At 40.5% G+C, this 16,159-nt stretch overlaps 1 protein-coding gene across 1 annotated transcript in view; it reads left to right on the top strand.

Annotated features, from left to right (window-relative positions):
- Positions 1–16,159, top strand: part of LOC116331232 (capping protein, Arp2/3 and myosin-I linker protein 3-like) — a 35,083-nt gene that overhangs the window by 1,593 nt on the left and 17,331 nt on the right. Inside the window, exons 2-22 of the mRNA XM_031753839.2 lie at positions 1,314–1,408; positions 4,224–4,274; positions 4,364–4,423; positions 6,434–6,555; positions 6,713–6,807; positions 7,113–7,183; positions 7,297–7,370; positions 7,448–7,523; positions 7,608–7,696; positions 10,256–10,350; positions 10,662–10,748; positions 11,242–11,351; positions 11,457–11,534; positions 11,875–11,951; positions 12,498–12,602; positions 12,753–12,822; positions 14,253–14,334; positions 14,458–14,554; positions 14,796–14,850; positions 15,478–15,650; positions 15,763–15,831. Coding sequence (XP_031609699.2) covers positions 1,314–1,408; positions 4,224–4,274; positions 4,364–4,423; positions 6,434–6,555; positions 6,713–6,807; positions 7,113–7,183; positions 7,297–7,370; positions 7,448–7,523; positions 7,608–7,696; positions 10,256–10,350; positions 10,662–10,748; positions 11,242–11,351; positions 11,457–11,534; positions 11,875–11,951; positions 12,498–12,602; positions 12,753–12,822; positions 14,253–14,334; positions 14,458–14,554; positions 14,796–14,850; positions 15,478–15,650; positions 15,763–15,831 — 1,831 coding nt within the window. The remainder of the gene's footprint in view (positions 1–1,313; positions 1,409–4,223; positions 4,275–4,363; positions 4,424–6,433; positions 6,556–6,712; positions 6,808–7,112; positions 7,184–7,296; positions 7,371–7,447; positions 7,524–7,607; positions 7,697–10,255; positions 10,351–10,661; positions 10,749–11,241; positions 11,352–11,456; positions 11,535–11,874; positions 11,952–12,497; positions 12,603–12,752; positions 12,823–14,252; positions 14,335–14,457; positions 14,555–14,795; positions 14,851–15,477; positions 15,651–15,762; positions 15,832–16,159) is intronic.

Raw genomic sequence — 16,159 nt, 5'->3', positions numbered from 1 at the left:
TGACCAAATGTACATAACTGCAATTGAACCTGGTCCATTGAAGACTTATGAGCACCTAAAAATAGAAATAAATAGCGCCAGGAAAAGAAATATTTGCATCACTGTCCATTGTGACTGTATCAACTCCACTGCCCAATCCCAGCAACCCAGCCTCTGTATCGATTTCCTCATAAACTTGTCAGTTGGAAGCTCTAGAGCCAGAGTAATTGAGATGCTGAATCATGTAATTTCTGCTAGCGACTGTATGTTTCTGCGATAGTGTGTCAGTGCTATGTGTTCCCAGACTGTGAGTAAAATGCTTCCTTTGGCGCATCACGGACGTTATGTGCTGTATATACAAGTCAGGGGTCACAACACTGACAGTGACACTGTTTGACAGGAACAGTTCTCAGTGAATCATAGACACTGATGCTCAAATGTGTTATATTGCTCCTGTGAGTAAGAAAATAACAGTGAAGCATATTGTGACTACCTCAAAGGAAATACCTCGGAGGCAAAACATTGTTATGTATCACAGTCATTCGGTAATTAATCCACGAAATCTTGTAACTTCCCACTGAGTGCCTTTGTGCTTTGGAGCACAACCTAAAACCCTGTCAATCGTTCTGCTTCAGTGCTACGTGCAGATTATATGATTTTGCATATAAGAGGTTTGTTTCTCACGTATAATCATGATCCTGTCATCGGGGTTATTTTTATCATCTAAAATGCCACGACAGGTCAGCTTACATTGCAAGTCTGACATATCCCTCAGCTAATGTTGAGCTGGTATATTTGTACAGTAATCTGAAGTTAAAGGATCCTGCTATTTGTTTGCATGTTGTTTTTTGGGCACACTGTGTTCCATTTAATTTGAATTTCTGCCACACTACTCCTTATTACTTTAAGTTTCTGAATGTGATTTTTCTACTGTATCCCTTTAGGCAACGTTAACTTTGCAAAAATCAATGTTTAGAGACAAGAGGTCCTGCAAATAATCCTGCACAGCGAACATTATGTCTCATTTTATGTCCTTCAAAATGATATTATTGTTGTAGGATTTTGCTGTGCCTGTATTTTAGTATTACTGTACAATAATAACAGACAACAGCATAATTTAGAAAAAAATACATGTAGAGAATATTTTTGAGGTAGTCTCCCTGCAAATTTGGAAGAGTGAAAAAGGATTCACAAATCTAAGACACAACAGCTTGCAAACTGTTCTTTTTATATGAAAAACTATAAAATTTGCACAAATGGTTGTTTGTTCCTTTAGAAGACTGAAACAGAGAGAAAGATTATGTTGTAACATATGTTAATGTTGTCATCCACAGAAAGCATCAGGAAGATTATCGATAAATCATCTATAAAGTTTGTTCGTGGCATTAAGCTTGACACTAAAAATGGCAAAACAGAGGACAAAATTCTGGTAAGTTGCTGCTTTCTGTTTCCTCACTGCGGGCTTGGCTGGTTTAATGGGTTCTGTCTTAGCCTGGGCTGCTGATGTAGAAGAAAAAGAATGCCGTAAGCGTGCTACATAAGCAGCCTGAGACATGCATCATGTATGTACTGTCTTTGATATTTACTTCCCCTGCAGTGTTAATGGATCTCTGTCACAATGTTGATTTCTGTGACAGCAGAAGCAGATGATCCTCATTATTTAACAGCGACAGCAAACATCTTGCTTCTTTGGTCACTTGCTAACTGCATTACGGCTGCTGCCCCTCTTCTGTGACTGCTGCTGGCGGCTTGGCAGGATGAATATTGGATAGACAGGATCTGCGAGAGTGGCTGTGGATCCCTCTGTGCCTGTGGAGGCAGTGGGGGGCCGAACAGCTCACAGCCTTTGATTCTGGGGTGCTTTCATCAGAGAATATAGGACAGAGATATGAAATTTGTATTTGACTGTGCGAAACTCAGCCAGCTATCTGAATAAAATCTGGGGCAATCAGCTTGTACACGGCGGACAGGAAATCAGACTGGACCCTGTATGAATGTCAGTGTTAGCAAATGTGTAACACTTCCACTGTGTTTGCAGAAAAGGACACAACTCATGCATACTGGGGCTCATTCACATGGGTAGCACACACTGCAGAGCAGGTATAATTGATTGAGTGCACCATTAAGTGCAGCAAGGCAACCGTACATCTTTATAAGCATAATATAAAACAATTCCTTGTCCAACTAGTGTAGTTTTTATACTGTTTCGACACACTGGTTATTTCTGCCGCCCCTTCTGCAATTCCCCCAGTGAGTGAATGAGCTTTTAAAAAAGGTCCGTTTTTGCCTCGGCAGTGCAGATTTCCACTCATTGGATGCTGTAATGATTCATCATGTGGCGAGGATGGGCAGTTAGGAGAGTTTCTGCATGTACAGCCTTTGATATTCAGACACTTTGATATGTCTATCTGCCAGAAACATCTTTCCAATAATCTCTTTCCAATCCATGTCTCATTTACCGCTTCCTCTTAAAAGCTGAACTGGAACGCAAGGGTTCTCTCTCCTGCTGGGTGCACATAGAAGACGGAAAAATAGATTGGAGGTTGATCAAATGCACCCGGGTTAGCATTTGGCAGGAGAGAGGAGAGTTTAAATGTGTTAAGTTTTTGTTTTCCTGTTTCACTGGAAGTTCAGGGTCGGAAGTAAGCAGTTGAAAGCTTGCTTGAGGTTGTGATTGGTGGTTTTGCTTTGTCACTACGGTTTACATGAATTTATCTGCAGAGGCCTCACCCAAACTGTCAAACAAAACAGAATTTGAATATCTGTTATCTAGCTGCATAATTAACCCACAATATGTGTGATGTGTGTTGTGTCTGGTCTCCCTTTGATGTGGAATACTCGATAAGTGTCTCTCTCTCCTGCTGCATCAGCATGATTTACTTCTGTTTACTTGCATGCACTCTCTTAACTACCACCCGTAACCCAGACTCATCACCGTAATGCGATACAATCTGGTCCTTCTAATCAACTCCTTCAGACAGTCTTTGAAGTGAAGTGCAGATCTTCACCTCTCTCTTGCACTCTCTCCATCTCACATGCACATTTTGAATTTTGAATGATTTCATTTTCGACACCTCACTTGCTGTGTGGGTGTAAGAGGCTGTCAATGTGTGCTTCAGACAGGCCTGTGTCAAGCTCCCTTCTCCAAAAAACATAACAGTGGAATGAGAGAGCTGTAATTTAATTACTTATTTCATTGGGGAGAGACACATGGGCATGGGGTGGGCGGAGGGGGGAGACTTTGTCCTCGGGGAGTGTTTTAGCAGGCCCATCAGAGAGAATGGAGTAAATGATTGGAAGCGACGGAGCAGAAGAGGAGAAGAAAAAGAGCAGAGGGCAGTACTTAGGGGCTGGTGGAGAGCTGCAAAATGCCAAAGAATCACTATTCTTTGTTTGCCTTGATGGATCGAGACACTGACTTTTTTCTTCTTCTTTTTTTAGAGTGTGTGTTTGCAAGGAAAACAAAAAGAAAGAAACTGTTTCTCAAGAAGGAGAATCAGGGGCAGAATCAGATTTACGCAAAAGCTGCATGACACAAATGTCTCCAAGCCAAAAATAAGTGGGTGCACGCACACAAATGGTGTGTGTGCTCCTTCAGATGGAGATGCACAAACAGGCTCTGAGTTTGCTTTCAAATTTCCAGTCACGTCCAAACTCCCATCAAGTTTGCATTGAACTAAAAATGATCCAACACGCCTCTGACCGCAGATACCAAATTAGCAAAGATGGCAAAGCAAAAAAGCTAATTTGATGTCCTGACCCACCATGACCCGCATTTCTGTGTTTAGAACAGATCCTATGATGCGAAGGGTAGAGAAGACATCTATTAGCCCTGAAATTTGGCGGTTCTCATATTAAAGACCTGGAGCGATGCTAAATAACCAGAAGAGATTGCTCGCTGGGCCCAGAGGCACACTGCGTGTCTCGAACTAAATGTATGAGCCACTGCCATGTTTACCCACAGCAGAAGTAATAGAATGATAATGAAATTACATTTTATGTTTGTGTGATTGTGATTAAAACATTGCAGCATGTCACCATTTCTCAGACTTGAAGATGTTAATCTGTTAATGCTTGACGTTATCGCTGACACAGATAGCAATTTGCTGGATCAGTAGATGAATAGACCCTCTCATCATTACCATGGAAACTCCTGGGACTGTTTTCTCCCTGGGGAGTATGACTGTGCAGTGAACTTTTCAAGAGTCTTCATTCAATTTGCTTTATTTCCTTTTTTTTCCCAGGTGCTCACAACATGGCGTCTCTATTTCCTGGCGCCAAAGATTCCCACAAAGGTACTTTCTGCCACCCTCTCAAGTTAATGTGCAGTGTGAGGCTTTTAGATTCGTGCCAGCTGAAATGTCAACTATGTCTCTGACAACAGGTAGAAACCACATTCAACTTCTTGGAGATTCGAGCTTTGAATTCTCAACCTGAACATCAGGTGAATTTTTACATTAACTCTGTATGCACTCCTCTCCACTGCAACAACAAAGTTGTCTTGCTGTTGTATAATGGTGTAGTTACATCACTATGGCCTTCAAGGCAGGATAAAAGCATTTTAGACATTTATTAAAACAGCCACTGTGACAGTAAGAGCTCTCTTATTAACTTATTCTCTTCTGCTGTTGATGTAATGCCAACAAGGAGAAACTTACTGCAAGAATTTTTAATTATTTTTCCCAGTTTTTATTTAAGCCTTTGCTTGTGAGATTAAAAGGCTTTTTTCTCCTACAGGAAATTAATAACCTGTAACCAGAAAATTATTGTCCGGTCTGCTTTTTTTCCCTCTAAGTTCTTCCACTACCTTGCTTTGCAGGCAGGTCCCTGGACCTAGATTTTAGCTCCGCTCAGGAGGTGGTAATACATTGAAGGATATAAAAGCTTTTTTGTTACACAGCAAGGACTACAGTCTGTTTCACAGTGTGGAAAGTGTGTTGTTATTTCTAGGGATAAGGTATTAAAGCTTGTGGTATTGGAGATCCTGGATGGCCCCCCTGTTTATTTTATGTCAGGCCTCAGAGAAAAGTGTCTCCCCTCTTTCCACACTCACAAGGACCAGTGCCACAACAGATTCAATTCACAGATATCAATCTAGGGACTCTAATAGCCAGGGTCAGACTGACACCTGGTTAGGAGCAAGGAAGGAGGTGGAGTGAAGTCATCAGGAACCAATGTAAACAACTCTTTGCTAGGCTCAAGTTCAATCAGCAGCTGCTAACTAACATAGAACTGAGTCAACAGCAACCCCCCTCAAACAGGGAGAGAGAAAATACACTGATGCTCAGTTTGAATAATCAAGCATAACTTTAGTTTAGGCAAGCGAGCTTAGCTGTAATCTCGGCAGATCAGCCGATCTCATTGCCAGCTCATATCAACTGATGGCTGAGATGATACCCCTCTATGTATCCAATTAGCTACCCAAGCTTCTTTGGCTGGCCCACAGTTGTTGCTCTGCAAGCTGCTTTATAGCCCAGCTCCATGTTTTGTTTTGTTTTTCAGACTAATTTAATGACTATTAATACCCACTCTGTTCTGTCTGAGTCTTGCTACTGGTCTCTTTGTCTTTTCTATGTATGCGAATGGAAGGGCTGGTAGCTCTAAGAACCGAGCTATGGCGCCAAACATAAATGACTGCAGATGGAAATAGTCTTCTTTTGACTGTAGTGTAGTGGCCTTAACTAAAATGCAAATTGCCACCCAGGTAATATCAGTTCTTTACACTGAATTCTTGACAATGGGACCAGAATCATGTTTGTACGTTGTCCAAATTTGCGCCACATGCAGCACACAGCAGAAGATTTTACAATTTGGGCCTATTTTCACTACTACAGGTATTTTCTGTAGTAAGGTTGCAATGACTTCTACTTACTGTTCTCACATTGGTTCAATTTTTACATTATGCAGACTTGGTAGCTGGCAGGGTAAAATCCAGTCTGACTGATTCAGACATTTGCTTTCTCACATGTGTAGAAAAGTTTAGAGATGCAGTGGGTGTGTGAAAACAGCTGTGGTGAAAAACAAGGAAGATCTTTCAATCTAGACCTCAGGGGCTCTTAAAGGTTCAGCTCATGGAAATCTCCGGGTCAGTGGCTGTTGTGGAAAAGAGCTACAGCATAACAGAGATTAAGGTCCAGTATAAGTTATCAAGGTGAACCTGGCTATGTGCTTATGTAAGGGATAAATCTTTCCTATCATAGTCAAGTACCTGACATAGCTCTGATATAGTTGCAGTTGTTTGCTCCTTCACTTTAGTGTTTATTATAACAGACAGATAATCTACGAAGTTGTGCCATCATTCCACTTAACAAGTCCAGTGGTTTCATACATAATTCATATAATTTAATTGCAAGTAATTAAAAAATAGATAAATTAGTTTGTTTACTAAATGAAATTTAAGATTCAACTGCCACAATATTTTTCAGTCTTTTACGGGTATTTTTTTTATGTGCAGGTTGTTATCGACACTGACAAGTCCAGTTACTCCCTGAGGTTTGAGTCACGGGAGCACCTCAATCATGTGGTCAGCCATATAAATTTCGCGCTGTCTCGAATATTCAACAACTCCATTTTTGCGTAAGTGTCAGTGTCTCTCAAGATAAAATGAGAATAAATAGCCACGTCTGTGCAGTGGTGAAAAATGTGAGAGTTTAAAGAAGGATGACCTTTATTTGCGCAATTATCAAAAGATAAATGATTCCTTACAGTATCTGTGTTTCTTTTATGTTCGCAGCCCTTCCATCTGTCATTCAGACAGTGACCTTTCAGAGGGCAGCAGGAAGTATTCACCCAGCTCGGAGACTTCAGTGGAGACACAGAGGGCCTGCGGTAAAAGAGACGTTATCATCAAACATGGGAATTTGCACGCATGCATACACAGGCAGTCACACACAGATATGAGCATGTGTGCACCACTTGGCAGACTCAAGAGGAAGTTGGCACACGTACTTTACAAATGCTCTCCCAGATGTTCTTTTTAGTGCTGTCACACATATAAAAGATTGATAATTTGGACAAATGTTGCTGTGTGCATTTTCCTCCCTTTTTTTCCCTTTACTGCTGAAGGAAGCAGCTGTTCTCATCATCTCTTTTTTTCCCCTCTTCTGTTTGTTCCTCCCCCTTTCCTTTCTCAGGAGGCTTCTCAGAGACTTACGCTGCTCTGTGCGACTATAATGGCATCAGCTGCAAGGAGGAAGTGCAGTGGGTAAGAGCTGTGGGGCTGTGCCTGTGTTACTGTGAGTGTGTTTGAATGTTACATATATATGACTGTGCACAATATGAGGGGGGTCATGCACTCATGGATAATGTTTCTCCTAGGATGTGGACACCATCTATCACTCTCAGGACAACAGGGAGTTTAACCTGCTGGACTTCAGCCACCTGGAGAGCAGGTCAGGACCGAATGGCGGTCGGGCAATATTGCAGCCAAATTACAGTTCCTCATTTATCCAGTTTTTCCCTTTTACAGAGATTTGGCTGTCATTGTTGCATCAATGGCTTACAACACCTGGTTCACTAAACTGTACTGCAAAGACCTGCGTATTGTAAGTATAAACTTGTGTGCTACACCTTACAGTATTTCTGAAGGGTCACCGACCAAGGTTTTAAATATGTCTTTCATGCATCAGGGCTCAGAGGTCACTGAGCAGGTCCTGCACACAGTCAGCAAATCCTCCAGCCTTGAAGAGATCACTCTGGAGAACGCTGGGTTAAAATCGTGAGTAGTGCTCTTCATTTGCTTTTTACGCTTTGACTATTATAGAAACTCTGATTCCTGAAATGGGCTCTCCAGGACGTTCACACACAAGGAGAGCATTCATTTTATCCTGGCTTGATTTTTTAATGCAAATGACAACATTTACCAAACGGTTTTAAGTGTATTTTGTGAACCTTAGTGGTATTTTTCTTTTAATGATTGACCCATGCTAAGAACTTGGTCAGGATATTTGAGAATGCTGCTTCAATGAGTCAATTGCTGGCCTTATTTTGATGAACTTGTATGTCCTTGAACAAGGCTAAATCTCTGTACTACTGAATTATATATTATATATGTATTGTATGCGTAAGTGCTTGTCTGTGAATGTAGTGTAAGTTCATAGAGTTTTAGTTCATAGTGACACCACAGTATTTGTCAGTTGTTTCAGTCACTTCATTGAATGTCATTGAATATCTTTGTGTTTTTCACTGTTAAGCTGTGTTCATGCTTTGGTGAAAAAGTGTCTTGCTGCGAATACAATGAGGGCCAAAAGTTGTTGGACAAAGACAATGTTTTATAGAATCTTTGCCTTTATAACACTAGAACTTTTTTTAACAGTCAAGATGTGATTAAAATTCAGACTTTCAGTTTTAATTTAAGTGGTTTTACCAACGTTTTCTTTAACAGTTTAGGAATTCTGTTTTTATACAGAGGCTCAAAAATAATTTGACCATTGGCTGACAAGCAGTTTCCTGGGCAGGTGAGGCCTGTTCTCTCAGATGTAGCAAAAAATTTGAATGGTCAAATGAACAATATACTGGATCTTTTAAAAGAAAGAAAAAAGCCTACAAGACTATAGAAGACAACTAAAACAGATGATTTTAGAAGAGACACCGTCATGAATAGAAACACAGAGGGGTCACAATAAGGTGCAAACCACTGGTTACACTCAAGAACAACAACGTCAGATTAGACTTTGTGAGAAAACCTCTAAAAGAGCCTGCACAGTTCTGGAAAAATTGGTTTATTGAAAGCAAGGTGAACTTGTACCAGAATGATGGAAAGACAAAAGTATGGAAAAAGAGAGAAACTGCTCATGATCTGAAGCATACCACATCATCTGTCAAACATGGTGGAGGCAATGTTTTGGCGTGGTCATGTATAGCTGCCAGTGGATCCGGGTCACACGTGTTTATTGATGAAGTAGCTGGATGAATTCTGAAGTGCACAGGACCAAGTCAGTCACCTGATCTTAACCTAATGCAGCATTCATTTCAGTGACTGAAGACAAACCTGAATGTAGAGAGAACCACAAACAATCAGCAACTGAAATCTGGCTGCAGTAAAGGCCTGGCTGAGAGTCTCAAGGGAAGAAAGGCAGCGTTTGGTGATATCCATGGGTTCTAGACTTCAGACAGTCGCTGGCTGCGAATTTTCATCCAAGTATTAAAAATAATCCTCATATTTAAAATTGTTAGTTTTTCCAATTGATTTCGAGCCTCTAAAAAAGAGCTGCTATGTATAAAAATAGCTGTATTTCCTAAATAATACTGTACTGAGTTTAAAAAACATCTTTAATTAAAGCTAAAAGTTTTCAATTCAATCACATTTTGACTGTTTGACTTAAAATTCCTTTATTACAAAATATATATATAACTGCAAAAGATGAGCTGGCCTCAACTTTTTCAGCTCTGCAGCGATTTATTTAAGCATCAGCTATGGTATGCTTTTATGTTCCCTCTCAAACACAGAAGCTCAGAGAAAATGTCAACAAGTAACTAGAGCAAAGATGTCAAACTCATTTTACACTGTGGGCCACATACCAGCCCACTTTGATCTTAGGTGGGCTGGATCAGTGAAACTCCTGCTTCTATCAGTGTAAAGTTTGACTACACATTTAACAGATGGCACTTCTTTTTCTACATGATAGAGAAATGTTGATTTAATAAATAAAAGAAATTTGTCAGGATGACTCTTTGAGCTTAAATTGTAAGAAATAAATATGTAAAATTACAGACAAAGTTCTGGTACTTCAAATCCCAGACTGTCCTATAATGAAACAACAGAAACATTTTGTTAATTCACAAAATGACATTTCCGTAGTAGATAGTTGAAAAAAGAGAGTTTTCTCTCATGTCATTGTTTATCTTTTCTATCTTTATCTATAACTTATTTACTCTAGTGTAGTATAAATGGTTGTGAGGGACGTCTTTGTCAGTAGCCAAAGCTGTAAAACCTTTGAAAATACAGCTAAAAGTTCCAAATTTATGCCCTCCTTCACATTTTTCAAAACTATCCAGTGGGCCAGATTGGAGTCTTTGCCAGGCCGGTTCCAGCCCATGGGCCCTATGTTTGACACCCCTGAACTGCAGCAAAACTATGAAAACTGTGTTTCTGGCCATACGTGACTGTTGTAACTATGTCACTTGTAGTGGCAATGCAGCAAAAGTCACACAAAAAACATATATCAGTACATCATGATGGGCACTCAACATTTATAAACCAAGAGATTTATAATGAACCTGATACTACAAATGCAGTTGCAGCTCTCTGTAGGTAACTGCACACCCACTTTTGCAGCGACTTCCCACAGAAGATGTCAGTAGCTCTTTCAGAGAACCCTGCATCTGTCATCCATTCCCTCAACTTGGCGCACAACTCACTGGATAACCAAGGTATCGTAAATTATCTCCTTTTTTTGTTTTTCTAATTTAATCTTTGGGTCTGGAGAAAAACTCAAGCTTGTGTTTGATGTGATGAAGAAAGGCAGTTCTATTTTTACTGACTCTCATTGTTCTATATCTAAATATTACCTGAAAGGGTCTGTTGAGTCCAATAGTAAAAGAAAATAGTGGCTCATTTTAAGTCTTATCTGGTCCCTGAGCCGATAACTCAGAAGCAGGTACATCTGTTACAGTGAAAATTACTTTCAAGTGACAAGAAATTCTGCGACTCACTTTTTATATCTGCTGTGTTCATGCTGCAGGTGTGTCCAACTTAATCCAGCAAGTGTGTCGCCTCAGCAAGGGGCTTCGTCTCCTCAACCTCTCCAAGACCTCACTCACCTCCAAAGGTTAGGACTTGCCTCTCCTTGTTTTTTTCCTTATTTACCCCTGTTTGTTGAGTTAAATAAAGGTATGGCACGGGTGTTACTCACCAAAATCAGGAGGAGAACAAGTTGGATCACCTGCAGCTTTCAGAGCTCGGGTTAGATCATACTGTGGGAGAGGGGATATAATGTTTTCAGAGCTTTGTTTTATGCTTTCGTCCCGCTATGACTCCATATTGACTTACAATGTCGTGTGCTGCCCTGCAGGCAGCATGCCTTCTGCTACTGTCTCATCTTACAGGGTACCCAGCGGAGAATTTAAATATTACATTGAATTGCGCTACTTCCCATAACATCCACTGATACCTGCTGCTCCAAGATGTCTATGAATAATTTAAAGACACAAAATGTTTTGAGAGCATTCTCTTTCTCCTTTTTAATATTGTACAACTACCAGCTCTCATTTTTTTCTCATTTTTCATTTCATCTCTCTGCACTCTACTCCCCTTTCTCTCAGGAGTGGTGTCTCTCTCTCAGGCTTTGTGCTCCAGCGATGAGTACTCTAACTCCCTGCTGCACCTGGACCTGAGCAAGAACCCCGGGGTCCTCTCGGGGGAGGATGCATCGGTCAGAAAGCACAAGCCATCTGGAAACACAAATACACGCTGCCCCATTTATTCTCCACTTTTTCAGCCTAATACGATGTTTCTCCTCCTCTCAACCTGTTCGCAGAACCTTTATCTCTTCTTGTCTCAACCCAACTGCCTGGTCCACTTGGATCTGTCGGGCACAGACTGCTGTGTTGACTCAGTGAGTATTTAATGGGTGGGTGTGATCAAATGTGTGTCTTTGGGATGCAACTTGATATCAGCTGAAGAGCGGTCGTATTGGTAACATTTTTTGGATGGCACTTGCCAACATTTGTCTGCTGCTAAATGTTCAAAGAGCGTGTGACGACAAGCTGAAAGTCAGTGCAGCTGTTTTTTATAATTGAGATTTCTTCAACGAAACAAAAATCAACACAAAAAAGCAACATTGCCATCACTATCTGCGCATCCCTAATGCATGTGCAATTTAAAAAAAAAATGCATTTCTATCTGCGTGCAATTCTCAGCCCAAATTAACCGTTTCCACCCTGTGTGTCATGCAGCTATTTGGGGCTCTTCTGAGGGGGTGTTGCGCTGATCTCTCCTTTCTGAATCTTTCCAAAAATTCCTTCTCCCACAGGTTAGTCATATCTTTAAGATTACCGAAACAATAAACGCAGCTCCAAATCCAAATCTGGGAAGATATCATCCCTATTTCACCTTAAAGGCATCATCTTTCCGCTCATGTCATTCCATCTCCGTCTTTTTTTTCTTCTTTTTTGTCAGTCGTTATCTTCATTTCTTGCTTAATGGGAAATCAGAAATGTGCTTTGTGGGAATCTCTGGAACATTGTGTTTCCTCTCTGTGGGTGTGTCTACTGCCGTTTAAAAGCAGAACTTTCGGCACAGTCTGCATAGATAAGACTCATGAATATTTAAGCAGAGCTATCTATCATTTGACCCCACTCGCTCCCTCCTCTTACACCAAAGCAATATTCACTCATATTTCTCATTCTTTGTCAGTACTCTACACTCAGCTCTGCACTCAAATTTACCTGGCATGTCAACAGTGTGACTTCATCTCCTGTGTGTGGTCGGTTTCATCCCATCCCACTCTCTGTATTATCTCTTCACCTCTACATCTTCTCGCTTTGATCCTCTGTGGGGGGTTTTTCTAATCCAATAGGAAAGTGAAGGATACGCTGCCGTTGTTCCGTCAGTTTTTCAGCTCAGCTTTCAGCCTCACTCATGTCAGCCTGGCCTCTATGAAGCTGCCCCCTGATGTTCTGAGGTACCTACCATGTCACTTCTAATTCTCTATCCAAATATGCTCCCTTTTATCTGAACTCCTCTGCAATAAAGGCTGTGCCAGCGAGACCTTTAATACTCCCTCTGCTTGTCTTTTCCTTGTCCGTCATTTCTCTTCTTTCTGTCTCCGCAGGGCTCTCCTCACAGGGTTAACCTCCAATCCTCATATCAATGACCTTCATCTGGACATCAGCGGTTGTGAGGTGAGAGCTCATCTTCACACCTACACCGGATTTCAACACAGGAGGTGTCCAGGCGGAGTATTGAGCTATAGGTCACCTGTGTTTTTGAAGCACTCTGAACCAAATGCACAGTGCAGATGTGAGCTTTAACTTACGCTTTCGGTTTCATTGACAGGTTTATAGTGCAAGAAAATTGCAAGCTTTCGTGGCCTCCATATGCAGCTGATTTGATTTACACCGGAGTGTATCAGATGAGTGTATCTTGCATCAGATGCGGTTGAGATAAACTGAAAAGTTTTATTTTCAATTTGGACTTTAAAAGCATTTTGAAAGGGAGTTTGACCAAGGTTAACTTAGTAAAAGTGTTCAGATTATTTACTGCAAGCAGCCATTATCAGTATTTTTAGACTAAAAATGGATCCAATGACCATGCATGTAATGTGAAACCTTGTCTCTTGATGGCAAACCAACAAAGAGTTATCAACTTCCCAACAAAGTTAGCTGGGAGAGTTAGACACTGGTTAACACAGCATAGCACTTGGCAGCTTAAGTGTATTTCCCCCAGAAGGGAAGACGGGAGAATGGCAGAATGTAAATATTAGCTTTGCAATTGCCTGGCAGTAGCTAGAAAAATAATAGTGTTTCTGCTGGTTATGTAAATAGACATCTGGTTTGTATAAGGTCATAAGTCAGTCTCTTAGGTTCAGCCCACAGTTTTATAGATTTACATTCTGCAGTTAGAAACTTTACTTTTAAACTGACTTTCTTTTTTTTTTTAATTCATCTTGATTTTCCTTTTTTTGTGCGTTGCTGGGGGGGTGCTTTTAATGTTTACCCCCTGTCACCATCATAAGCTTCTCCTCACAGGTAGATGTATGCTTCCTGCTGCAGAACGATGTGGTTGAAGGAAAGAAATTAATATCACTGTAACTGTAAAAGAATTAAGTTATTTTTTTAGATTTGTAGCCTTTCAGTATTTGTCAAATTTATAGTGATATATGTTGATATATGTCAAAGCACCCCAAACACAAATACCTCTAAATTATATTTATGTACTTGTAATTGTAGTTCTTTCCAACACTAAATACTGTAAGGGCAGAAGTGTCAGCTATATTATAATATGACTGTCAACTGCCAAAAATCTGTTATACTTTCACTTATTTTACTAGATTTAAAGAGCTTACTAATGATAATCCTATATATTTTAAGTAAATCAAAAAAAGAGCTAAGCTAAACAGTACAGAGGATTGTGTACTGAAGCGTAAAGGGTTTCCCCTCTTTGAGCTGAACTGCTGCAGATCACAAACAAAGCAAAGCTTGCAGGGACATAAATCCATAAATTTGCCCCACTGTGGAAAAATGGAACAATTCCCCAAAGACTGAAGTTAAAATGACTCTGATTCATGGCTGTGCACATGTTAGTTTTCCCATCTGTCTCTATCTCTCTCCAGCTAAGGTCTGCAGGAGCTGCTGTAATCCAGGAACTCTTCCCTAGAGTCTCCTCCATCGCTACTCTCGATATCTCCGACAACGGTACAGTGGCACGCTGCAGCACATCCCTTGACCTTGACTTTTTGTCCTCGGGCAGCTGAGGTTGGAGTGGGCTGCTAATGGGTCGTACCATGTTGAGCTGTGTGTGTGTGTGTGTTTTGACAGGTCTCGACGCAGACTTGCTCACAGTCCTGCCAGCCCTCTCTAGACACCCTTCCCTCAAACACCTTCATTTGGGCAAGAACTTCAACATCAAAAACAGGTGCTGTCACTGCTCTCTGTCACGCTTTACTGCAGTTATTTATGGATATACCCTATGCGCATGACTGTATGTGTATCTGAGCGCAAACATGCTTGCACTGCATATGCCAGCTTGGATATACACATTTGTTCTTGTAGTTCTGTTTTCATAAGTGGCTGCCATTCCTCAGGCAGCAGGAGATGACTCGACCCAGCTCATCCTGCTTTGTCTCCGTGTTTGTCTCCATGGTTTGTGTCTGCAGGGTTCTGGATGAAGTGTTGCAGAAGCTAGTTCAACTCATACAAGAAGAAGAATGTGTGAGTAACTAGAATAAATATACAAGGGCAATGTGCTTTGATTGCAAACAGTAGAAATAAAAAAAAACATAAATCAGCTCCAGAGACATAAAAATTAATCATATTCTGCAAAGATAAACTTAATTGACTTTTTGTTAATTTAATTATTAAAACAATAAATAATGTTTTTTTTTTCAGAAGACTGAATCATTATATATATTTGTTTGTGTCAAATTCAAAATGAGAATATATTTTGTACATTTATTTTTATAAAATCATTTCTCAGTTTTGCCATATGTCAACTTTCTTTCTTTTTTTCTTTTTACTTACTTTTTTTAATTAAAAGTAGGGTTGTGCTTACAGTTAAAATACTGCTCAGATTCCTGGGCACATAATTTTTGCATTATGTTTCACTGAAGATGTGTCACCGTTTCATCAATTATTACTGTTCCTCTGTTAACATTGTGGGCGCAGTGTCTATATCACTACACATATTGTAAATAATTCATGCAAACAGCATGTAAAGTCAAGTCAAAGCACTATTTACTAAATGTCACCTCCTGGCTTCTCGTGCTTCTTTTCTTTTTCCTGAACAGTCTTCTCCGCTTCGTTTATTAACTCACATGCTCGTAACCCCTCCCTCTATAGGCCCTTCAGTCTTTGTCCCTCTGCGACTCACGCCTGCGTTCTCGGGGCACCGTGCTAGTCAACGCCCTGGGTAGCAACACCTGCTTGAGAAAAGTGGATCTGAGCGGGAATAGCATGGAAGACATTGGAGCCAAGATGCTGAGCAAAGCCCTTCAAATCAACACAACACTCAGGTGAAGGAAAGACTAAGTGCAAAGTTTTTTTTCTGGGTTTCTGCAGTCTTTGCAGCGACTTGCGCTCTGTATGGAAGTTTGTATTCTATGCAACTCTGACCTTGCCCTGCAGGAGTGTGACATGGGATCGCAACAACACCTCCGCAGCAGGATTTCTCGATGTGGCCCGAGCACTTGAACAGTAAGAGTGTTAAAAAATATATATTATCAACATCTATTCTGTATGTATGCCCACTGGACTCTAATCAATAAATAAGAGCATGTCTTACACATCTACTGCTAGAACTATTTTTAAGAAATGTTATTAAAGAATGTTTGAGAACATTTAACCATGTTGCTGAGCTGAGCAAATTGTTGTTTTCCACTTTGCTATCTTAAATGGTCCAGACTTGCCTTTAGGCAAAGGATGACATGGTTGCAAGGATCAAAGTATTACTCAGTCACTGAATGGCACAGGAAAAATATTTTAGGATGAGCTCTGTCCAGTGGGGATATTAACCTTAACTAAC

The sequence above is a fragment of the Oreochromis aureus genome, linkage group 23 (genome assembly GCF_013358895.1).
Source record: "Oreochromis aureus strain Israel breed Guangdong linkage group 23, ZZ_aureus, whole genome shotgun sequence".
Classification (NCBI taxonomy): domain Eukaryota; kingdom Metazoa; phylum Chordata; class Actinopteri; order Cichliformes; family Cichlidae; genus Oreochromis; species Oreochromis aureus.
The sequence above is the reverse complement of the archived record's forward strand: the minus strand, read 5'-3'. Positions and strand labels throughout refer to the sequence as shown.